The 24,949-nt window shown below is 40.3% G+C and overlaps 1 protein-coding gene across 2 annotated transcripts in view; it reads right to left on the reverse strand.

Annotated features, from left to right (window-relative positions):
- Nucleotides 1-1,133: 1,133 nt before the first annotated feature.
- Nucleotides 1,134-24,949, reverse strand: part of ERICH6 (glutamate rich 6) — a 45,255-nt gene continuing 21,439 nt past the window's right edge. For both annotated transcript variants that reach the window (XM_055110601.1, XM_003826468.5), the window contains 8 exons: nucleotides 23,779-23,877; nucleotides 22,338-22,495; nucleotides 22,033-22,103; nucleotides 19,977-20,122; nucleotides 15,511-15,596; nucleotides 10,785-10,940; nucleotides 8,276-8,504; nucleotides 1,134-1,667 (listed from right to left, as the gene is read on the reverse strand). In XM_055110601.1, the coding sequence (XP_054966576.1) occupies nucleotides 1,404-1,667; nucleotides 8,276-8,504; nucleotides 10,785-10,940; nucleotides 15,511-15,596; nucleotides 19,977-20,122; nucleotides 22,033-22,103; nucleotides 22,338-22,495; nucleotides 23,779-23,877 (1,209 nt within the window). In that variant the 3' untranslated portion in view covers nucleotides 1,134-1,403. The remainder of the gene's footprint in view (nucleotides 1,668-8,275; nucleotides 8,505-10,784; nucleotides 10,941-15,510; nucleotides 15,597-19,976; nucleotides 20,123-22,032; nucleotides 22,104-22,337; nucleotides 22,496-23,778; nucleotides 23,878-24,949) is intronic.

The following is a 24,949-nucleotide window of genomic DNA, read 5'->3' on the forward strand; positions in this document are numbered from 1 at the left end:
TCCATTTGCATAATAAGATTAGGGTGGGGCAGCCAGTTTCCCTGTGCATTATGTAAACATCACACCTAGTCCAACCAAACTATGGGCCCTATGTAAATCAGACACCGACTCCTCAAGCCTGTCTATAAAATCCGGTGCCAGAAGTCCCATTTGGGCTCCTCTGTCTCTCCCAGGAGAGAGCTATTCTCCCTTCTCTTTCTTTTGCCTATTAAACCTCTGCCTTTTTTTTTTTTTTTTTTTTTTTTTGACATGGAGTCTCGCTCTGTCACTCAGGCTGAAGTGCAGTGGCGTGATCTCAGCTCATTGCGAGCTCTGCCTCCTGGGTTCAAGCAATTCTCCTGCCTCAGCCTCCTGATTAGCTGGGATTACAGGCATGTGCCACCACGCCTGGCTAATTTTTGTATTTTTAGTAGAGATGGGGTTTCACCATATTGGTCAGGCTGATCTAGAACTCTTGACCTTGTGATCTTCCCGCCGTGGCCTCCTAAAGTGCTGGGATTACAGGTGTGACCCACCGTGCCCGGCCTAAACCTCTGCTCTTAAACTCACTCCTTGTGTGTGTGTGTCTGTGTGCTTAATTTTCCTGGCATGAGGCAATGAACCTTGGGTATCACCCCAGAAAATGACACCACTTCAACAGTGAGACCTCATCTCTTAAAAAAAAAAAAAGTAAACCAGTGAATGCTCAGAATTTGTTCTAAATTGATAATATAGCATATTTCTTGGTATTTTAGTCATTTTGTACACTTTTTTTGAATCCTCCCCGTATTATTCAGGGGTCTCTAGAGGGACAGAACTACTAGGATAGATGTATATATGAAGGGGAGCTTATTAAAGAGTACTGACTTACACCATCACAAGATGAAGTCCCAAACTAGGCCTTCTGCAAGCTGAGGAGCAAGGAAGACAGTCTGAGTCCCAAAATCTCAAAACTAGGGAAGCCAACAGTGCAGGCTTCAGTCTGTGACCAAAGGCCTGAGAGCCCCTGGCAAACCACTGGTGTAAGTCCAAGAGTCCAAAAGCTGAGGAACTTGGAGTCTGATGTTCGAGGTCAGGAAGCAGCCAGAACAGGAGAAATTTGAAAGCTGGAAGACTCGCAAGTCTGCTCGTTCCACCTTCCTCTGCCTGCTTTATCCTAGCTGCGCTGGCTGCTGATTAGATGGTGCCCATCCAGGTTGAGGGTGAGTCTGCCTCTCCCAGTCCACTGACTCAAATGTTAATCTCCTTTGGCAACACCCACACTGACAACAGCCAGGAACAATACTTTGCATCCTTCAATCCAATCAAGCTGACCCTTGATTGATACTAGCCATCACACTCCTGATCCTCCCACCCCAAAAAAACTTCAACCAAAAAAACCCAAAAAAATTCAACAAAACAAATGAAAGCACCATCATTCTTAGTTAAATTTCTTCATTTATTATATTTCTTATTGTCTTCATTATATCTTGCTTTATACCAGAACTGTGACAAAGGGCAATTAGTTTCAGAGAAAGTGAAGAAAGGTAGGAAGGTTGCTTTAATTTTTCCCAAACCTGGCTTGAGGGAAAATTCACACATCCTTCAAGTTTATGAAACAGGCGACGGATCTTTATTAAACTGGCCAGCAGAAGAAGGTCATCTCCACTTACGTATCGGAGGATTGGAATCTCCTCAGGGTTTGGTAGCTTTTCAGCAAAGAGAAAGAGAAGGAAACTCAGAGTCCAGAAGTGGAACTGGGGAGGTGGGAGGAGCTGAGTCATGGCACTTATGTGGGGTTGGATTCCCTGATGAGGGTCCACTCTAATTCATCCGTAAGCAGGGGCGGTGGTGTTATTCTACTCTGAATGAGGAAAGAGCTGAAACACTGTAGAGACTTGAGAGACCAAATGGAATCTGGATACCTTCAAAAGCCTGTAATTTATTCAAGTAATTTAACCAGCACCTACTGAGGGGATCACAAAGATGCCTCAGACACAGTCCCTTGCCTGGAAAGTACCCAGTGGGGGAGGTAGGGTGAGTGCTGGTCTGAAGTCTGGGTGCTCACTGGGAAGGCACTGAGAAGGGCAGTTTTCCTCAGAGAAGGTAGGACTGGGAAAAACTAAAACTCCCTTTCCTGCTCCTAAATGTGCCCCAACCTTCAGGAGGCCATTCCAAATTAACCTCTCCCTTACTCTTCTTTGGCCTCTGCTCTCCCCACTCTCTCACAGCTTTTGACGATTCAAGGCTGGTGTTGTCTTCTTGCAGCTGCAGAAGCCTAAATGGATTTGCCAGGACAGTCTTGCCTGAAGTGTTTTCAGTCTGTAGCTTCAAAGCCAGCCTAGGAGGGGCATTTAGCCTCTCTGGGGCAGGTTAAATGCAAGCAGAACTACTACCCTCTGCAAGCTAAGTGACCACTTACCTGCAAAAGATGATACTTACAGTATCATTTCTGTATTTCACTCCTCCTTCCATAGAAAGGAAGGAGTGGAGGAACGAAAGAGTATGAGATGGACAAATAACAAAGAATAGTTCAGAATCTTTTACCCCAAATATCACACCATGACAGAAAACTTTTTTACAGATTAAGTCAATGATGGCTCTAATAAGAAAGATTTATCCCCCCGCCCCCACCTTGTTTCCGGCGGGGTTGGAATAAGAAAGATTTCATCGGCAGGATAATTTTAAGGAATTCCTGAAAAATCAAAAAGCAGATGAGACCATATGCATATAGAGAGAAATGACGAAATGAAACCACTAACCAAAAACACATATACTCTGAGCTCAAACTCAACAGAAATGGGAAGCAGGATGGAGTCTGAGGTAAACATTAGGCTGATCAATTGGGAGGCAGGCCCCTCACCTTTTCCTTTTTGTGTTGAGCACTGATGCCCACAGGCTGAGGCTGGCAGCGGGCACTAGCACTAGCCTTCTACCCCTTAGCATCTGAAGCAAACTTTAGTAAGCAGAACAGGGAAACAGGAATTCTCAAATTCAAATTGAACACACAACTGAGAATCACCGAATATTTGATGCCACTAAAGAGAGGCACCAGATTTACCTATCAGAGAAACTTACACTCAAGGAAAAATAATTAGGAGATAGAGGAAGACTTTAGGAAATATATCCATATTTATATAGTTAATATTTTCCGAGGGACTTGAGAGAATATTGTTAAGGAAGAAAAACAACTAGAGGATTTGGAAGTTAATTCTATGCATATTATAAAAGATATGTTAATTTTAAACTAACCATTAAAATATAGTGTATTAAAAGACTGAGTCTGTTAGCTGGGCATGGTGGTGCATGCCTGTAGTCCTAGCTACTTGGGAGGCTGAGGCAGGATGATGGCTTGAACCCAGGAGTTTTCAGTTACAGTGAGCTATGGTCACGCCACTACACTCCAGCCTGGGTGACAGAGCAAAACCCTGTCTCTAAAAACAAACAAACAAAAAAACCACTGAGTCTGCTAGGTTGAGGAAAGGAACACAATCCAACTATATGTGGTTTGCCCGAGAACCTATAACTCAAAACTACATTAAAAAGGTTGAAAATCAAAGGATGAAAAAATATCAAACAAATGCTAACAAAGAGAAAGCAAGTGTAAGAATTTAACATCAGATGGAATAGCACTTAAGGTAAAGGCCACTGAAAGGGAAATTAGGAATAACACACGTTGATAACATTACTACCTTTATTGTCAAAATAAAAACAAAACCCTCACGAATACACTAGGGCGCGTAATGGGAACAACTGAAGAGCGAATGAGTGAGGGGAAAGAATGGGCTGGCCCTGGCGAAAGGTACAACTCACAAAGAAGAGAGTCAGCATCTTTAATTTCCTGATCACAGAGCTTCAAAATTTATACAGCAAAAGTTGATTGAAATACTAGGAACAATGAACAAATTCACAACCATTTTGGGAAACTTTCATACATTTCTCAGAAGTGAACCCAATGACACAAAAATAAAAGGATAGAGAGGGAGGTGTGACTAGAACAACTGGACATAGAATTTTGTACCAATAAACTGTACAACTTTTTTGGTTAAATATACATGGAACACTTATAAAAATTATGTAACCAACCACAAAGAAAATATCAATATATTCTAAACAGGAAGGAAAAAACTGCAAGTCATATTTCCTGACCATTTTGAAATTAACAAGAAAGGGGTAAATCTATCTATTTGAAAATTCAGTGACTACTGCATTGAAGTCAAAATAGATATTCTAAATTATTTAGAAGTGAAAAACAATGACAGCACTATATATTAAAACGTGTGGCAAATGACCAACGAGGCACTCAGAGTGCTAGGGAGAAGGTCGGGGTGGGTGTGGCTGGTTTTGATGGATTGCTCAGAAAAGGACAGTGTGCAGAAACCTGAAGGAAGTGAGGGAACAGCCACATGCTAAATGGGGATAAAACATTTTAGGTTGAGGGGTTAGCAAATGCAAAGACCCTGTGACAGGAACATGCCTGATATTTTCAAGGAATAGCAATAAGGCCAGTATGGCTGGAACAGAGTGAGTGAGATAAGGTAATACAGAGAGACTATTCAAAGAAAGAGGTCCAGATTGTGTACAGCATTGCAAGTCTTTATAGGGCCTTGGCTTTTACTCGAGTAAAATTAGAAGCCCCCGGAGAGTTCTGACCAGGCTTAAGTTTTCAAAGTATCATTCTAAGTATTGTGTTAGAATAGACTTTGGGAAGGCCAGAAGCAGGGAGACTTATTAGGAGGCTATTGCAATAATCAAGCAAGAGATGGATCAGGTAAAGAGGCAGACAAGAATGATAGCACTGGAAAATGTGAGAAGTGTGAGACTCTGGAGGTATTTTGGAGGTACAGTTTACAGATGAGTTGGTATGGGACTGTGAAACAGTGTTTAGAGTTGTGAAACTACTTCCGAGTTTTTGTCCTGAATAAGTGAAAGAATGTAGTTGCCATTTTCTGAGATGGAGAGGACTGAGACTGGATCAAGTGTTGAATTCAAGTTCTGCTGTGTTAAGTTTTTTCTTTTTTTCCTAACAGGGTCTTGCTCTGTTGCCCAGGCTGGAGTGCAGCAGCACAATCATGGCTCATGCAGCCTTGAACCCCCTGCCTCCCACCCCGCCAATGGTGGGCTCAAGTTATCCTTTCACCTCAGCCTCCCAGACAGCTGAGACCACAGGCATGCGCCACCATGTCTGGAGAATTTAAAAAACGACTTTCATAGAGATCGGGTCTCACTATGTTGCCCAAGCTGGTCTCACACTCCTGGGCTCAAGTAATGCTCCCGTCACAGCCTCCCAAAGTGCTGGGATTACAGGCATAAGCCACTGTGCCTGGCCTGTGTTTTTTTTAATGCCCTCTTAGAAATCCAGATGGGTATGTTGAATTGGAATCAGAGACTTGCAAGTCTCAAGTTCATAGGAGATCTACCTGAAGATACAAATTAAAGGGCTATCAGCATGCAGATGATATTTAAGGAAGTGAGACTCAATGAGATAATCTGATAATATAATCAGATAATGAGATTATCTGAGATAATCTGAGGAGTGAATATAGAGAAAAGACCACCCAAGGACAAGCTCTGGGTTCCTCCAATATTTAGAAAAAGGGGAGATGAAGAGTAATCAGGCCAGAAAAATGAGAAGAAACGGCCTGTGAGGTACAGGGAAAATCAGGGGAGAATAGTCTTGGAAGCAAGGGAAGAAATGATTCCAGGAAGAAGAGATCATCAGTGTTTAATGCCACTGAGAAGTCATTAAATTTCATATAAATTTAATATTTATATTGAATTCAATATTCTTCAAAATGTAGACACAAATAAATCTTCAATACTTACTAAGTGGGAAACAAAAACAAATAGGAACCCCCATCAACAATATAATCTGTATATTATCTAATTTTTGTGTTTTAAAAAAGATGTATAAAATAGGCTGGGCACGGTGGCTCACGCCTATAATCTCGGCATTTTGGGAGGCCCAGGTAGGCAGATCACCTGAGGTCAGGAGTTCGACACCAGCCTGGCCAACGTGGTGAAACCCCGCCTCTACTAAAAATACAAAATTAACTGAGTGTGGTGGTGCACGCCTGAGCCCCAGCTACTCAGGAGGCTGAGGCATGAGAATCGCTTGAACCCGGGAGGTGGAGGTTGCAGTGAGCCAAGATCACTCCACTGCACTCCAGTCTGGGCAACAGAGCGAGACTCCATCTGAAAAAAAAAAAAAGATGTATAAAATAATTTATAAATACATAGTAAGAAGGAAGGTACACACTACATTTTGTGTGGTGCTTACTTTGGGGAAGGGAGTTAGAATAGAAGAAGAAATAAAGGGAATCTCATTTTTTTAAAAATTATCTTTATTTCTGTATTGTTTGAATCTTTAAATATAAAAATATATTCACAAGTTGCTTGTAATTTAAAAAAAAACCTAAAGGGTGATTATGAGAACAATGAGAAAAGTAAAAAACTTTAATAATGAACTCTTCCTTTTGCATCAAAATGACTCTTTTTTGATTAAAATTAATTTCTAAGTGGGGAGAGGAAGGGAGGTGCAGGGGTGGGGGAAGGAAGTAGAGGGAGAGAGAGAGGGGAGAAGTATTTTTATATTTTGTGTAAGAATGTATTTACTATGGATGTAATGTAACAAAAGGAGGGGATACTGCAGATTTCTAACCAAGAAAGAAGTTTGTCTGGAGCCTAAAAATTTGACTGCAGTTTCCAGACTTACTGAAAGGAACTGGAATAGTGCTTAGCACATTGTAGACCCTCGCTCTATGTTGCCTGAATCTGAAATCTCCCCTTTGTTTGGTAGTCATGAGATATTCCTTCCTGTGTTGAATATTGAGATTCTATTTCCACATACTTAAAAGTTGAAGGCACTTTTGAAGTTTGGAGCTATGTCTTCCTTTAAAAATCAATGAAACAGGCCTTACATGGTGGTGTGCCTGTAGTCCCAGCTATTTGGGAGGCTGAGACAGGAGAATCGCTTGAACCCGGGAGACGGAGGTTGCAGTGAGCCAAGCTCGCACCACTGCACTCCAGCCTGGCGACGGAGAGAGACTCCATCTCAAAAAAAAAAAAAAAAATCGACAAAACAGGCCGGGAGTGGTGGCTCATGCCTGGAATCCCTGCACTTTCAGAGGTTGAGGCAGGTGGATTATCTGACGTCAGGAGTTCGAGACCAGCCTGGCCAACATGGTGAAACCCTGTCTCTACTAAAAATACAAAAATTAGCTGGGCATGGTGGTGGGTGCCTGTAGTCCCAGCTACTCAGGACGGTGAGGCAGGAAGAATTGCTTGAACCTGGGAGGTGGAGGTTGCAGTGAGCTGAGATCGCGCCACTGTACTCTAGCCTGGAGACAGAGCAAGGCTCCATCTCAAAAAAAAAAAAAATCAATGACGCAAAGGTCCTTAAAGTTTAAGGGACCTGTTCGAGTCACACACGATATGTGTTATTTATGTATATAGCTATACATCCATCTCTATTTGTATCCATCTCTATGTCTATATTATTTTATTTAGTGCCAAGTACCACCCTTAGTACTTTGCATTCTCATCAAATCTTCACAGCGATCTGTAAGGTCGGAATCGTTATTCCATTTTATGGATAAGGAAACTGAAGTTCAAGCTCACTCAGTCAAGTGGCAGAGCTGAGGTTTGAAACTACAGAGAATCTGCAACCTGAATTCCACGTTCTTAACCATCGTGCATTATTGCCAGTCACTGAGAGTGTACTCAGGGCTGTGCCCTGGGAGTGGCACTGGAGTTACAGAAGTCAATAAGATAGAGATTCTTCCTGTCAGGAGCTTGCCATCCAGTAGGAACGGCAGCACTGTTCAACAAGCACGGGGATGGTGGCAAGTACACAGAAAACCCACAGAAGGATGTGGTTGAGGCTGACTGGGTGAAGGACTAGGAGGTCTGGGAAGTGTCTCTAAGGAGACAGGGCTTATGATTGGTCTTGAACACGATTCAAACTCAGGTCTCCTGACCCAACCCAAGTCTCTCTACCATGGCGGGGAGAAAAACAAACACAATACGAAATCTTTAAACTAAACCCCCAAAGCAGCACTACTCTGGCACAGAGCAAACACTCAATAAGTGTTACTTGGATTTGAGTCTGAACTAAAAGGAATTTCAGAGTAAGAAACAGTAAAGCCCCCTCAATTCCATATGAAGCTTTCATTACATGTTTTTCCATTGAATTCCAAAATCCTAGTGGACAGTAGATTATGCACTAGTGTAATTTATCAGTAATAATACTAACAAAAGTTATTTTACTCTTATTATTATTCTAAATGCTTTAAACTGTTTTTAAAAATGTACCTACCTTCACTTTGGTTCCAACACTGATTCTTGCCTGTTGGCCCATTGCTAGAAAAGTTATAGAAATCTTGTCTTGTTCTAAGATGCGGACTCCAATATAACGGTTCAAAGCCAGAAAGACAGGTTTAAATGAAACAAAGGGTGAGGAAGTGATGGAATTTGACCAATTCCAAGCCCTTATTCTGTTGCCGGCTTGATCTGAATATTGACCTCCCAAGATATTGATGTATACCCTGGGCAGGAAGGAAATGTAAAAATCATAAACAGTAACACTGTAATTAAATACTGGAATTATCCCTGTCACTTGCTAACCAAGGGGAGTAACGGTTTATGCCAGCGATTAGCAGGAGTGGTGGAAACTTCAGGTAATCTTAGGAGTGATAATACTATGACTAAATTCTACACGAATCTGAAGTACTGTATCCTGTTTGAGTTCATACTGATAAACTAAAATGGGTCCAAAGGATCGGCCTGGGATGAAGGAGTCTGGAAGGTTGAAGAGGGAGCAGGGAAGGCTTAGTCTGGAGAAAATGAGATACAGAAGAGTAGATTAATCCTGAAAGAGGAGGAAAGACCAGTGCTTAGATTTTCACCACACCAAAATAAAGACCTGTGGCTGTAAATTCTGGGGAAGGCTGTGTTGACCTCAGTACAAGAGAGCTGTTTTCTGGCAATGCCCAACTAGGAGCTAGGATTCCTTCCAGAAGTCCTCCCATCATGGCTGAATGTGGGGGCAGAGGCTCAGGGAACACCTCTGTGATCACTGCAGTGGAGAAGAGGTCTGTGACAGAGCAAAGGTGGACCTTAGACCCACAAGGCAACCCCATCTCTTCAGACCATGAATGCCTTACATTTTACTACATCATGTTTAGCCCCTCACCATCTGAGATCTGGCAGCACTAATCGCTGTGCCATTCTATTCAGTTATCTCCTTCTCATACCCTCTTACCATCCCCACCTTGAGGAGAGACAATAGATATAGTGTTCTGGGTACTCAGAAAGTTGGCTTAATTTGATAATAAATTATTTTTTGAAAACTAGATGACTTGGCCATGGGGACCCCTAGCTAACATCTCATGTTAGAGATGTTATTGTTATACCTGTATATAACTTAAAGGAAAAGACCTCTTTCTAAAGAGTTCAAAAAGTTTAAATTGTATTTGAAGTTAGAACCCAAATTTCACTTTGTCAGGCTAAATGAAATAATATGAAGTTACAGAGTATATACATAGTAGGTTAAATTGGACCCAGTATTGATCAGTGGTAGTAATCTAATAACAAAAGCACAAATGAGAAACTGAGGTGATTATCTGATTGTGTCTAGGAAGGGAAGATTTAGTTTTATCTTGAAATCGGGGTGAAAATAATATCCAGCTAAAATTATCTGGCTAAATCAGTCCCTTGTTTATTTAGTAAACATTCTTTGAGTCTACACTATGTACAGATGTGCTGCTATGTAGTAGCAAAGATTCAGGATGTGCCCTCAAGGAATGTCTGTCAAGTAAGGGAAATGGACTCACTACACAAGAGGCAGAGAGGGCTATGAGAGTATCAAGGAGCCATCTCAGGGTGCCTCGGAGTTCAGTTTATGGGGCAGGGGCTTCATAAAACCAATCTGGAAGAACCTATTGGTTTCCAGTCTAGAAACCAACGAATATTGGTGACAGTATAGCACTGCATCAAAGGTAACATAGAATTGCTATAGAATCCTGAAAGATAAGTGGAAAGTTTCCAACATACATGGTGGTAATGAATTGACTACTGCTGTGGACGAAAAACACAAATAGCTCGGTATCCTAACTTTCTGAAGGACTAGCAGTATATAAACTTCACCAATTACTGGCAGAGGTTCCCGAGATGAGATTGTTATACCTGTATATAACTTAAAGGAAAAGACCTCTTTCTGAAAAGTTCAAAAAGTTTAAATTGTATTGGAAGTTAGAACCCAAATTTCACTTTGTCAGGCTAAATGAAGTCACAGAGTATATACATAGTAGGTTAAATTGGGACCAGGATCTTAATTTCTCTGGAGATTTTGTGTGTATGTTACTGTTCTTGCTTGTGGCTATAGGAAGCTTACTAGTTAGGAATGTATCTCAAACAATAACAACATAGTGTATCAACTGTCTATTGACAAGTTGTTTACATAGATGAAGCAGAATAACATCATCAGGGCACAGGCTCTAGAGACTGCCTCAGTTACATCCCAAATCCCTAGAGTTACCATATCATTTATCAAGTTTTTTTGTATGTTGTAATTATATAGTTCATATATTCTTACTATGTATAGAAATAATATGATGAGCTTTATTTTTATAATTGCTTGGGATTTTTCCACTGAAAAGCATATGGAATGGTGTAAACCAAAAATGTCTCTGAGTTGAACATTACCATCTAAAGAACACTGACTTAAATAAATCTTCTGAAACCCATTCTTATCATTTAAAAAGAAAAAACAAAATTTCCCAGAACGAAAGCCACAAAATGGCAGCAGCAGGAACCTGGAAGCTTACCAGACATTTCCATTGGGATGATAGCAGGAACTTCTGCCAGAGGAATCCAGCACTGCTAGGATAGCAGGGTTAGTGGGCATATCTTCTTGGACTATACAAGTAAAACCATTTACCTTGTTGGGCACTCGAATGATGGCTAGGTTTCCAGATGGATAGCTGAGATCAGATAAGGTCATATAAATTGTTCTAATGCTCCTTGACTATTCTGGGAACAAATTCAATTTATGAGAGAGCACTCTGAAATCATAAAGCATTCTGAAAATGGGAGGTACTATATTAATACAAAAGATTTTATGCTTTTTATGTGGATCAGAATATACTCATGAGATGCAAAAATCCTCAACAAAATCTTGCAAATGAACTGTCACAATATAAAAAGGATTACGCACCATGATGAAGTAGGTTTTACCCCAGATATGCAAGGTTGGTTTAACATCTGAAAATAACTTAATATACCATATTAATAAAGAGCAAAAAACACATGGTCATCTCAACAGACACAGAAAAAGCATTTGACAAATTTCAGCCCTCTTAATAATAAGAAAACTCAATGGATTTCAAATAGGAATGAATGTCCTCAACCTGATAAAGAGTATCTACAAAAAGCCCACAGCTGGGCTGGGCATCGTGGCTCATGCCCATAATCCCAGCACTTACGGAGGCCAAGGCAGGAGGATTGTTGAAGCCCAGGAGTTCCAGACCAGCCTGGGCAATATGGTAAGACCCTGTCTCTACAAAACAATTTTTTTCATCTTCAGAATTTTGATTTTTTTAATTTAAAAAAACCCACAATTAAAACTATACTTAATGGTGAAAGATTTAGTGCTTTCTTCCTAAGATCAGAAACTAAACAAAAATGTCCACTCTTACTACTTCTATTCAACATTGCACTATTAATAGATGTTCTGGCTGGGCGTGGTGGCTCACACCTGTAATCTCAGCACTTGGGGAGGCTGAGGCGGGTGGATCACGAGGTCAGGAGATTGAGATCATCCTTGCCAACATGGTGAAACCCCATCTCTACTAAAATTACAAAAATAGCCAGGCATGGTGGTGTGCGCCTGCAGTCCCAGCTACTCAGGAGGCTGAGGCAGGAGAATTGCTTGAACCTGGGAGGCGGAGGTTGCAGTGAGCCAAGATCGTGCCACTGCACTCTAGCCTGGGTAACAGGGCAAGACTCCATCTCAAAAAAAAAAAAAAAAAAAAAAAAAGTTCTAGCCATGGAAGTTTAGGGAAAAAAAAAAAGGAAATGAAAAGCATCCAGATTGGAAAGGGAAGTAAAACTGTACCTATTAGCAGATGACATGTTCTTGTATATAGAAAATCCTAAGGAATTCATAAGATAATGTATTAAAACCAATAAATGAGTTCAGCAGGGTTGTAAGCTACAAGATCAATATACAAAAATAAATTGTATTTCTATACACTAACAGTAGACATTCTAAAAATGAGATTAAGAAAGCAATTCTATTTTCAATAGCATCAAAAGCAATAAAATATACTGAAGATAATTCACTAACTGTTAATACTCATTTCCATATCCAGGCTGATTAGAAGTCCAGAAATAAACACAAGATTGATTCTAAATCATTTTGCAAATCAGCCACAGCCTTCAAGAAAGTTAAGAGGAATAAAGTCAGGGCATGAAATGATTAATAATAAAAGTTGGAAAACCGTATATTTTTATATGGTTTTTATACAGACACAGCCTGTAGTCCCAGCTGCTTGGGAGACTGAGGTGGGAGGGTCACCTGAGCCCAGGAGTTTGAGGCCAGCCTAGGCAACATAGCAGGATTCTGTCTCTAAAAACTTTAAAAAAATTTTTAGGTCAGGTAAATTATTTAAAATTTATTGATGTAATTAAAACCTACACACTCTCATAAGGTCTAGGGAACTAAAACTTCATTATGCTTCCTATTCTGTGAAAGTCATTTTTCTGGCTTATTATTGTGGTTTAAGTAAACACTTACGAAACGATGACTAAAAATGACTCTCTTCTACAGGGGGAGGCTCTCAGTTCATGAAAAGGCCTCCTCATTTTTTTGCTTCTTGTTTTTACTTTCCTCAGATATTATGAGGATCTGAAAAGCTCAAAAAGTTTAAATATTATATGAATGACCTGGCCATCAGGCAGAAAGTCCAAGTGATCAATAACTTAGTGTTCCATGAAATGGATATTTAATTTTGGTATTAAAAATTGTCTACCACTCATGGGTGTGTAAACTGGTATATATTTTCTGGGGTGGAGGGATGGCAAAATCTATCAAAGCTTTAAAATGTCCAAATTATTATTCCAGAATTTCTAGCCCTATATGTTTATTTATTTATTTATTTAATTTTTTGAGATAGGGTCTTGCTGTGTTGCTCAGGTCAGAGTGCAATGGCACGATCACAGCTCACTGCAGCCTCCACCTCTCTGGCTCAGAAAAATCCTCCCACCTCAGCCTTCCAGGTAGCTGTAACTACAGGTGTGCACCACAACACCTGGCTAATTTTTTGTATTTTTTTGTAGACACAGGCTTTCACCATGTTTCCCAGGCTGATCTCAAATTGCTGAGCTCATGCGATCTGCCCACTGTGGCCTCTCAAAGGGCTGGGATTATAGGCATGGGTCACCATGCCCAGCCTCAACCCCTAGGTATTTAATTCAAGAAAATAAGTGGTAACTATGCCACAAAGTATGCACAAAGCTGTTTATTTAGCTGTTGTGTGTAATAGCAAAAATTGTGAAACCACTTTTGTTCAGTAATAGGGGATAGGTTAAATGAATTATAGTACATCTATATAATAAAGTACTATGTGGTTATAAAATGGTGTTGCTACCTGTGGATGGTTTTTTGGGGAAAAAATGTGTTGTATCTTTATATTTATTGCATATCATATATTTATAACATTATTGTATAATTTCATTATGTAAAGGAGTCAGAAAATATGAATAAACAGTTAAAGAATCCATTTATATATACATATATATATATATGCTCATAGACAGAAAAAACATTTTAAAAAACCCCATAGGCCGGGTGTGGTGGCTCATGCCTGTAATCCTAGCACTTTGGGAGGCCAAGGTGAGCAGGTTACCTGAATTCAAGAGTTCAAGACCAGCCTTGGCAACATAGCGAAACCCTGTCTCTACTAAAAATACAAAAATTAGCTGGGCGTGGTGGCATGTGCCTGTAATCCCAGCTACTCGGGAGGCTGAGGCAGGAAAATTGCTTGAACCTGGGAGGTGGAGGTTGCAGTGAGCCAAGATCCCACTACTGCACTACAGCCTAGGTGAGACTATGTCTCAAAAAACAAACAAACAAACAAAAACCATATATTTTTCTTTTTCTTTTTTTATTTTTCTCTTTTCTTTTTTTTTTTAATTGCTCTTCGTGGAGCAAGGCTACTCCATGGGAATTGTGTTCAGAATAGCCAAAAAATCATATATTTTTAAATGCTGGCCAGACACAGTGGCTCACACCTGTAATCTCAGCCATTTGGGAGACTGAGGTGGGAGGATCGCTTGCACCCAGGAGTTCAAGACCAGCCTGGGCAACATAGAGAGACCCCATCTCTACCAAAATTTAAAAAATTAGCCAGGTGTAGTGGTGCATGCCTGTGGTCCCAGCTACTTAGGATGCTGAGTTGGGGGGACTGCTTGAACCCAGGAGGTTGAGGTTGCAGTGGGTCATAATTGTGCCACTGCACTCTAACCCGGGCCTCACAGTGAGACCCTGTCTTAAAAAAACAATAGTAATAAAATGCTAACAGCTTTTCTCTGGGTGGTAGAATTTGAGGGTAGTATCTCCTTCCTTCCTTCCTTCCTTCCTTCCTTCCTTCCTTCCTTCCTTCCTTCCTTTTTCCTTCCTTCCTTCCTTCCTTCCTTCCTTTTTCCTTCCTTCCTTCCTTCTTCCTTCCTTCCTTCCTCCCTCCCTCCCTTCCATCCGTCTTTCTCTTTCTTCCTCTCTTTCCTCTTTCTTTCTTTCTTTCTTTCTTGGTCTTGCTCTGTCATTTAGGCTGGAGTGCAGTGGCATGATGATAGCTCACTGCAGCCTTGACCCCTCGGGCTCAAGCAATCCTTTCACCTCAGCCTCCTGAGTAGCCAGGACTTCAAGGTGTGTGCCACCACACCTGGCTAATTTTCTTATTTTTTGTAGAGATGAGCTCTCACTATGCTGCTCAGGCTGATCTCAAACCCCTGGGCTCAAGTAATCCTCCTGCCTCAGCCTCCCAAAGTGCTGGGATTATAAGCATAAGCCACCACACTAAATTCCTTTATAGTTTTCTTTTATCTTTCTATTTATCTGTCTTTTTAATTAAAATTTCTATTTTTCAATTACACTGGATCTTTATCTTTTTCTGTGTTTTGTTTGTTTGTTTCTTTGTTTTTCTGAGACACGGTCCCACTTTGTTGCCCATGCTGGAGTGCAGTAGCACAATCTCAGTTCACTGCAGCCTCCACCTCCTGAGCCCAGATGATCCTTCTACTTCAGTCTCCCGAGTAGCTGAGACTACAGGCATGTGCCATCACGCCCAGCTAACACTTTGTGGAGACGGAGTTTTGCCATGTTGCCCAGGCTGGTCTCAACCTTCTGAGCTCAAGTGATCTGCCCACCTCGGCCTCCCAAAGTGCTGGCATTACAGGTGTGAGCCACTGCACCCAACCATGTATTTCCTTCCTTGAGCTTTCTTTTTTTGGAAGTAATAAAGCTAATAAAAATAACTTGTTGAAAGAGGATACAATATTTGTGTTGTCCCATCTGGAAATGAAGTCAGAAACTTGCTCCCATGTTTGTAGTGCTTCTCTAAGAGCTCATTCTTGACAACCTATACACCACAGAAAAGAAAAGACACTTAATTGTTTCGGACATAAAGTAGTAAGTACGACAACAATGGACATCAGCTGGTTACTAGACAGTCATACAAATCAATTATTAATTTAAATGTTGGCGCTGCTTCAACAACAGGAGACAACCCTTAGCAATTATTAACAGATTGTCCCTAATCCTTGCAAGTATAACTTGATAAAAATCCTTCTGGTAGAAATCTGACATTACATATCTATTTTAATTTTTTTTTTTTTTTTACTTTATACACGTTACTAAAAGAACAAAACAAAAGCAGATAAAAACCAGCCCCAGCACAATGTGCAGTGCCATTGCTATCATAAATCAGATATTCATGCATGCATGAGTCTGTTTCTGGACTCTATTATGCATATGGATTTCCTTGTTTATCTTGCCCCAATACTATACTGCCTTAATTACTATATTTTGTAATAGATCTTAATATCTGGTAGAACACATCCTCCTTTCCTCAGCCTCTTCTTCTTCAGGAGTGTTTTGGTTACTCTAGGTTCTTTATATTTCCACATACATTTTAGAATCAACTTGTCAAGACTTCCCTTCCCCCAATACACACACATACGCAATCTTGCTGGAATCTGAGATTATACTGGATCTATGGATCACTCTGGAAAGAATGATCAAAGAGTGTCATCTTTAAAATATTTCCTCTGCCTATCCATGAACATTAGGTCAAATTTGGTAAATGGATTGCTCATATTTTCTATAGCATTACTGCCCCCCAACCTTTTTTTTTTTTTCTTGGTCTAGTAGTCAATTATTGAAAGAGGTAGTTCTGGGTGCAGTGGCTCACACCCATAATCCCAGTACTTTGGGAGGCTGAGGCAGGTGGATCACCTGAGGTCAGAAGTTCGAGACCAGCCTGGCCAACATGGTGAAACCCTGTCTCCACTAAACATAGAAAAATTAGTTGGGCGTGGTGGCACACGCCTGTAATCCCAGATACTTGGGAGGCTGAGGCAAGTGAATTGCTTGAACCTGGGAAGCAGAGGTTGCAGTGAGCCGAGATCATGCCACTGAACTCCAGCCTGGGCAACAGAGCAAGACTGTCTCAAAAAAAAAGTAAGAGGTAGGCTAAAATATCTCATTATGAATATGGTTTTCTTTATTTCTCCTTTTACTTCTGTGAAATTTTGCTTCATATATTTTTGAGGCTGTGCTCATATGGACAATGTATTTTGTAATGCTATATCTTACTGGTGGATTGAAATATTTTGTCAATTAAAAAGTGATCATCTTTATCTTTATTTTATAAAGTGATCCTCTTATCTTTATCTCACACTTTTTTTTTTGAGACAAGAGTCTTGCTCTGTTGCCCAGGCTGCTGTGCAGTGGTAAGATCTTGGCTCACTGCAACTTCCACCCCCTGGGTTCAAGTGATTTTCCTGCCTCAGCCTCCCGAGTAGCTGGGATTACAGGCATGTGCCACCACGCCTGGCTAATCTTTGTATTTTTAGTAGAGATGGGGTTTTACCATGTTGGCCAGGCTGGTCTCAAACTCCCTACCTTAGGTGGTCTGCCTGCTTTGGTCTCCTAGAGGGCTGGGATTACAGGTGTGAGCCACTGCACCTGACCTAGCTTACACTTTATTGAAATATATTTTAACTGGGTATAGAATTCTAGATTGGCCATTGTTTTTTTTTTTTTACCACACTGAAGACATTCCATTGCCTTTGAACCTCTATTGTTGCTGTTGGGAGGTGATCCGCTAGTCTAACTGTTTTCTTTTAAATGTAACCTGAACTTTTTTTCCTCTGCTACTTCTAATAATTCTTTCTTTCTTTCCTTTTTTTTTTTTTTTTTGGTCTTTGGTTTTCTGCAGTTTCACTATGATGTGTCTAGAATTTTTTTTTTTTCTCATACTGCTTGAGATCACTGGGATTCTTAAACCTGTTGATTGGTCTCTTTTATCAGTTTTGAAAAATTATCATCCATTATCTTTTAAAATATTACCTCTACCTGATTATCTTTTTTTCTCTTCTTCTGGGATTTTGAACAAATGCACGTTAGACCTTTCTTTTTATTTTTGTTCCATACACTCTCTCTTGTGTTTCTTGCCTTTTTTAATCCCCATAATGAGTTTTGATATTTTTTCTTTTCAACCTTTCTTCCTGGGCACTAGTTCTTTCTTTAGTGGAGTCTAACCTGCTTTCAGCTTTCATCTTTTAAGTTTTTAATTTTGATTGTTGTATTTTTCATTTCAGCTGTTGTAGTTTTCATTTTCATTTCAGTTCATTTTTTTCCATTTCAAATTTGCTATGTCAGTTTATAGTTTTCTGTTCCCTTCATATATCTTCAAGCTGATCTTTTATTTTCATGATCACGGTTAGACTTCCTCATTTTCCAAAGTCTTTTCAGGTCTCTTCTTATTAGATATTATTCCTCTAGATTTTTAGTTGTATTGTTAAGTTTTCTTGTGTTCTTGGTTATTTTTCACTGTGTGCTGGTAACTGAACTTGAAAAATAATTTGTAGGTGTGATTTGAAGGTGGAATTAGTGACCGTCCTCCAAAGATAGTTTGGATTTACTTCTGCCAGTCACCTGGGTTTACTGACAGCCCTTACATTCTTTTTGTTTGTTTGTTTGTTTTGAGATGGGGGTCTTGATCTGTCACCCAGGCTGGAGTGCATGATCATAGCTCACTGCTATCTCAAACCCCTCAGCTCAGGTGATTCTCCTGCCTCAACCTCCCAAGTAAGTGAGCCTACAGGCATGTGCTGCCATGCCCAGCTAATTAATTTAAAAAAAATTTTTTTTTTTTTTTAAGACAGAGTCCTGCTCTGTTGCCCAGGCTGGAGTGCAATGGCGCGATCTTGGCTCACTGCAACCTCTGCCTCCCAGGTTCAAGCAATTCTCTGCCTCAGCCTCCCAAGTAGCTGGGATTATGGGTGCCTGACACCTTGCCTGGCTAATTTTTGTATTTTAGTAGAGATGGGATTTCACCATGTTGCCCAGGCTGGTCTCGAACTCCTGAGCTCATGCAGTCCACCCACCTTGGCCTCCCAAAGTGCTAGGATTACAGGCGTGAGCCAACACACCCAGCCAAAAACATTTTTTTAGAGACGGGATTTTGCTATGTTGCTCAGGCTGGTTTCAAACTCCTGGCCTCAAATGATCCTCCCACCTTAGCCTCCTGAGTAGCTGGGATTACAGGTGCAAGCCAGTTTGCCCGGCTCACCCCTTAAATTCTATATCTCCCAAGTTAAACAAACCAGGTCTCAGTAATTTAATTACGAGAGGTCTATTCTGAGGGACTATATTTACATAGAAATGTACTTACATACACGGATATTTAAGAAAATGGTATTTAGTATAGCAAAAAAATTGTTAAGAATCAGTATGTCCGAGAACAGAAAAATGGGTTAAACTACATGATAAATTATATAGCTGTGAAAATAATATTAATGTAAACTATATAATATCATGAAAAAAAATTTGTTTTTTTTTTGAGACAGAGTTTTGCTCTGTCACCCAGGCTGGAGTGCAGTGGCGCAATCTCGGTTCACTGCAACCTCCACCCCCAGGCTCAAGGGATCCTCCTGCCTCAGCCCCCCCAAGTAGCTGGGACTACAGGTGCATGTCAACATGCATGGCTAATTTTTCTTTATTTTGTGGAGATGGGGTTTTGTCTTGTTGTCCAGGCTGGTCTTGAATTCCTGGATTCCAGCAATCCGCCTGCTTTGGCTTCCCAAAGTGCTGGGATTAAAGGTGTGAGCCACTGTACCTGGTCTTGGAAAATTTGTTTTTATAATTAAGTTAAAAAAGAGATAAAAATTATATATATGATACAATTATAAGTATGTTAACAAAAACCCATGCAAGGAAAACCATCTAGAACAGTGCTAATATAACTTTTGATTACAAGAAAAATGTTCTATATCATCACTGCAGTACAGTAGCCATTAGTTACATGTAGCTATCTAGGACTTGTGGAATGGCTAGCGTGACTGAGAAATTACACTCTTAATTTAATTTAAGTCTAAATAGCCAAATGTAGTATTGCTACCATATTGGGCAGTGCAAGTCTAGAAAATATTGAAATATTAATGTTTTGGGAGAAGTGATTGGGACTTTTGGTAATTTTCTTCCCTTCCTTTTAATTTTCTAAGGGTTCCAAATGTTCTCTAATATGCAACTCTTACATTTTAAAGTAAACAGCCTTTAACCCAAACATATGACATTGTTATAAAGTCTAGCAGAAGTTAAAAGACCAAGTCTGTACCAATTCTTTTTGACAACTAGTTAAATGCATCATGTAGCCAAGCTTCATGAAAGACTTTATAATTTTAGGTAAAACTGGTTTTTTTTTAAATAGCAAGTAAAAAAATTACAAGTTCATTACCTTTCCACATGCTATCCGAGAATCACAACAAATGATAGACATGTTACTGTTTCTTAGTTGAAAATCAAATACAATGTCATCAATTATCTGTTTTTCTGGAATATCCACAGAAAGTTGATAAGAAATTGTTTTTAAGCGCTTTGAATCTAGTGGGAAAAGAATCACATAGAAATACATATATGTTTTAAATTTTCTAAAGCCTCTTTTCTAAAATGAAATTTCAAACCCCAATATAAATGCACTGATTCATAAGACATTTTTATATTCAAATTTTTCATCATCTTTAAAAATTTTATTATTCCCCCTTGTCAAAAAATGAGAACATTCCTTTGTTAAAAGAAGAAAAATGAGACTGGGCACAGTGGCTCACACCTGTAATCCCAGAACTTTGGGAGGTCGAGGCGGGTGGATTACTTGAGGTCAGGAGTTTGAGACCAGCCTGACCAACATGGTGAAGCCCCATCTCTGCCAAAAATACAAACATTAACTGGGTGTGGTGGCGTGTGCCTGTAATCCCAGCTGCTTGTGAGGCTAAGGCAGGAAAATTGCTTGAACCGGGAGGCAGAGGTTGCAGTGAGCCAAGATTGTGCCACTGCACTACAGCCTGGGTGACAGAGCAAGACTCTGTCTCAAAAAAAAAAAAAAAAAAAGACAATTTTCATTAAGTGAAACTTTCTGGCCTTAGTTCTAGCAGAACTGATACTCTAACAGTTAGGATATCAGGAAACTTTGTATTAGGGATTTAGTTACAAAAATAAATAAAAATATATCTTCTCTAAGTATCTTTTTTTTGGCAGTTCAACTTTTATTTTTATTTATTTTTATTTTATTATTTCAATAGGTTTTTGGGGAACAGGTGGTGTTTGGTTACATGAATAAGTTCTCTAGTGGCAATTTCTGAGATTTAGGTGCACTTACTACCTGAGCAGTGATGTGAAGTCTTTTATCCCTCACTACCCTCCCACCCTTTCCCCCTGAATCCCTAAAGTCCACTGTATCATTCTTATGCCTTTGCGTCCTCATAGCTTAGCTCCCATCTAAGTATCTTTTCAGTAGCTCTGGGTGGTAGAGGAGGAGGCTTATGCCCAGAAAGATTAAGTCATTTACCCCGAATCAGACAGCCTGTAAGGAGAAAAGCAAGGATATAAATCCAGGACTTCTGATTCTAAACTCAGTGTTTCTTCAACTGTACCAGTACTACAGTGATACTGGTGAGCCAACTTATACGACAACTAATATATGAAGAAAATAAGCTGACTTTTTTTTTTTGAGACAGTTTTTCTTTTGTTGCCCAGGCTGGAGTCAATGGCACGATCCTGGCTTACTGCTACCTCTGTCTCCCAGGTTCAGGTGATTCTCCTGCCTCAGCCTCCCGAGTAGCTATTACAGGCGCCTGCCACCATGCCCAGCTAATTTTTGTATTTTTAGTAGAGATGGGGTTTCACTATGTTGGCCAGGCTGGTCTCGAACTCCTGACCTCAGGCGATCCACCCACCTCAGCCTCCCAAAGTGCTGGGATCACAGGCGTGAGCCACCGCGCCCAGCCAAGTTGACTTATTTTTGACAGATTTTCCATATCCAAGCTTGAAAAGAAAATGGAAAGTATGCTTAATAAAATATGAGACAATGAACTTGAAAGCTCTTTGCAGTTATCTGTAAAGTGCTCTGTAGGTGTTGCTAATTTATTTCAATGAATAATAACAATGAGATGAAGACTGAAAACTCCAAAAACCAGATGGCTGGAAACACTAGCTTTTCTGGGCCATTTTGACAGATGTAGGCTATACTGTACTTAGAAATAAAAAATTTTCAATACTACTACTTATTATTATTTTTCATAGAGACAGGATCTCACTATGTTACCCAGACTGGTCTCAAACTTCTGGGCTCAAGCGATTCTCCCACCTTGGCTTCCCAAAGTGTTGGGATTACAGGCGTGAGCCACTGCACCTGGCCAATACTATTTTTTAAATACACCCATTTCATCTTTTGGTTAAACATCTGAGCTTTCTGACGTCGTACAGCTGGTCTATAAGATCAGCACTAATGAACTCACCATCTTCAGAGAAATGAGTCTGTTCCCTTGATATTATTGCAAAATGTCTGGCCATTCGTTGCTCCTGTTTCCTACAAAATCAGAAAACATCAGGCATAAATCTGAAATGTGGTTGAAGCTTAAAACAGTCTACTATAAAATTCAGCTGCTTAAATGCCATCCTTGTCTGTTTGATCTGTTATTACTTGTGAATCTAGGAAATACATCTTCAAAGTTATATATCTTGAAAAAATGAGGTTCATTTACAAAACGAGCTCCGATTAAGCTGGCCTGTATGAGTTTCAGTATCGAAGTCTCAATGTTACCTTTGCAGGGCTTTTTCTTTTGCCTTGAGTCTGTCGATCTCACTGCCATGGGCTGCATGAGGGTCAATAGCAATTAATTCAGGTTTAGGGGGTTTGGTTTTTATTTGCTCCTCATAGATATAGTCAATCAGATTTTGGAAAGCAATACAACAGGAGGCCTGGAAAACACAGAAGTTACTCTCATCTCATTAGTCCTAGATGAAGAGGATTAGAGGGGATAAAAATGACTAACAAGGTTTGGATAACAATCTATCATAAGTTTTTATTCTGGTAATAGCTTTATTAAGATATAATTCACATACCATACAATTCACCCATTTAAAAAGTACAATTCATTTGTTTTAGTATATTCACAGAGTTGTACAGTCATCATCACAATCAATTTTAGAATCTGAAACCTGTCCTCACTAACAGTCACTTCCTCTCCTTTCTTCTTCACAGCCCCTGGCAACCACTAATTTACATTCTGTCTCTCTAAATTTGCCTGTTCTGTACAGTTTATAAAGTGGAACCATACAACATGTGGCACTCTTTATGTCTGGCTTCTTTCACTTAGCATAATGTTTTCAGGATTTGTCCATATGGTAACATGTTTCAGTACTTCATATTTCTTTTTATGGCTGAATAATAGTTCATGGTATGGATATACCACATTTTATTCATCCATTCATCCATTGATGGACAGTCGGGTTGTTTCTATATTTTGGCTATTACGAATCATGCTGCTGTCAACATTTTTGTACAAGTTTTTGTGTGGACATATGTTGCCATTTTCTTGGGTATAAACCTAGGAATAGAATTGATGGGTCATATGGTTACTGTATGTTGAACCTTTCAAGGAACTACTAGAGTGTTTTCCAAAGTGATGCACCATTTTATATTCCACCTCAGCAGTACATGTGGGTTCTAATTTCTCTACAACTTTATCAACACTTGTTATTATCTGTCTTTTAAATTATACCCATCCTAATGGGTGTGAAGTGGTATCCCACTGTGCTTGTGATTTGCGTTTCCCTGACAGCTAACACATAACTCTTTTTTTTTTTTTTTTTTTTGGAGACAGAGTCTCACTCTGTTGCCCAGGCTGGAGTGCAGTGGCACGATCTTGCCTCACTGAGACCTCCGTCTCCCGGGTTCAAGCAATTCTCCTGCCACAGCCTCCCGAGTAGCTGGGACTACAGGTGCACACCGCCATGCCCGGCTAATTTTTTGTATTTTAGTAGAGACACGGTTTCACCGTGTTGCCCAGGCTGGTCTCGAACACCTGAGCTCAGGCAATCCACCCACCTCGGCCTCCCGAAGTGCTAGGATTACAGGTGTGAGCCATCAAGCCCGGCCTAACTCTTTTAAAAATGGCAATGCAGGGGAAAGATGCAAGAGAAAATACTACATATGTTTAAAGATAATACTATTTCCACAGTAAACCTGACTTAGAACTTACATGCCCTTTTGGTTCAGAGGAAACATCCACATTAGAAAAAAATGCTCTTAGATCGCTGCCACAAAATTCACATTTGGGTGATGTCTCCTCCTCTTCATCCTTCAGAGAGAGAGGAAAAAATTAAAGAAGTCCCCACAAAGAGGCCCAGAGGCTCTGAGAGCAGCAGGAGCACGACCCTGGACATGGTCAGTGAATGGAACAGCAGTGGTGATGAGATGTGCCAGTAAGTGATATCACTTCCATTTAAGGGCTGGTGAGGCTTCAGGAGCCTGAGGTGGTGTTTTGCAGGTCTCTGTCTGGTGCAATTCCCCAGAACAGAGTTGAGCCTATCAGGAAGTGTGTGGTCTTCAGGATGCCTTCCTGGTATAAGAAGAAAGTTGCAGAAATGAATTCACTGTGGATACCAGAGTCCCTTGTTGGGGAGGGGAATGTGTAGTGTGTACCTAGATGCAAGAGATAAGGATAACACACACTGGATTTTATACAAATGATCTAAGTATTTGAACATCATTAACTCTTTCAAGAAATGCCAAGTAAGAAAAAGCCTTGACATTACTGTGTAGGCCAACATGTACAATGACCAACTTTCTAAAATAAACGAGAATCCTTTCTCTGGGGAGCCTAGGTTGGAGCTCTGAATTTTGTCTGTATTGTGAAGGTAATTCAGGACAGGGAGGAGGAGGGGACACAAAACAAGGGAGAGATTGGGAGTTAGAGGCTCAGCTGACTCAATGTGGAGTGGCCATGTCAATGACCTGAGGTCATGTCTGTGATTGCACAGGCTCCTGAGCAGGTGAGCAGCCAAGCCTCAGTATAGACCTCCAGGAAGAGACCCAGATCATGACTTGCAGATCATTAACAACACCAGGGCATCTGTATATGCCATGGTAACCATTCTCTGAGACTGGCAAAAATGCCCCACATAGGGCTAAAAAGTGACTAAGGTGGCCAGTGCAGCCAGGGATTCACTACCCCAGAGTAATGTCCAACATATTTAGGCCACTGAAACTACCCAATAGTAAGTACTGCACATTGCTAAAAGCAGAATGCTTGGAGAGTGAAGTCTTGCACTAGAGAGATGATGGAGGAAAATCTAGGATAGCTATCAAATGATGGAGTAGGACAGAAAGAGAGCTGGGCAATACCAAGCCATTCACAACCTGCTCCATAC

Source organism: Pan paniscus, chromosome 2 (assembly GCF_029289425.2).
Source record: "Pan paniscus chromosome 2, NHGRI_mPanPan1-v2.0_pri, whole genome shotgun sequence".
NCBI lineage: Eukaryota > Metazoa > Chordata > Mammalia > Primates > Hominidae > Pan > Pan paniscus.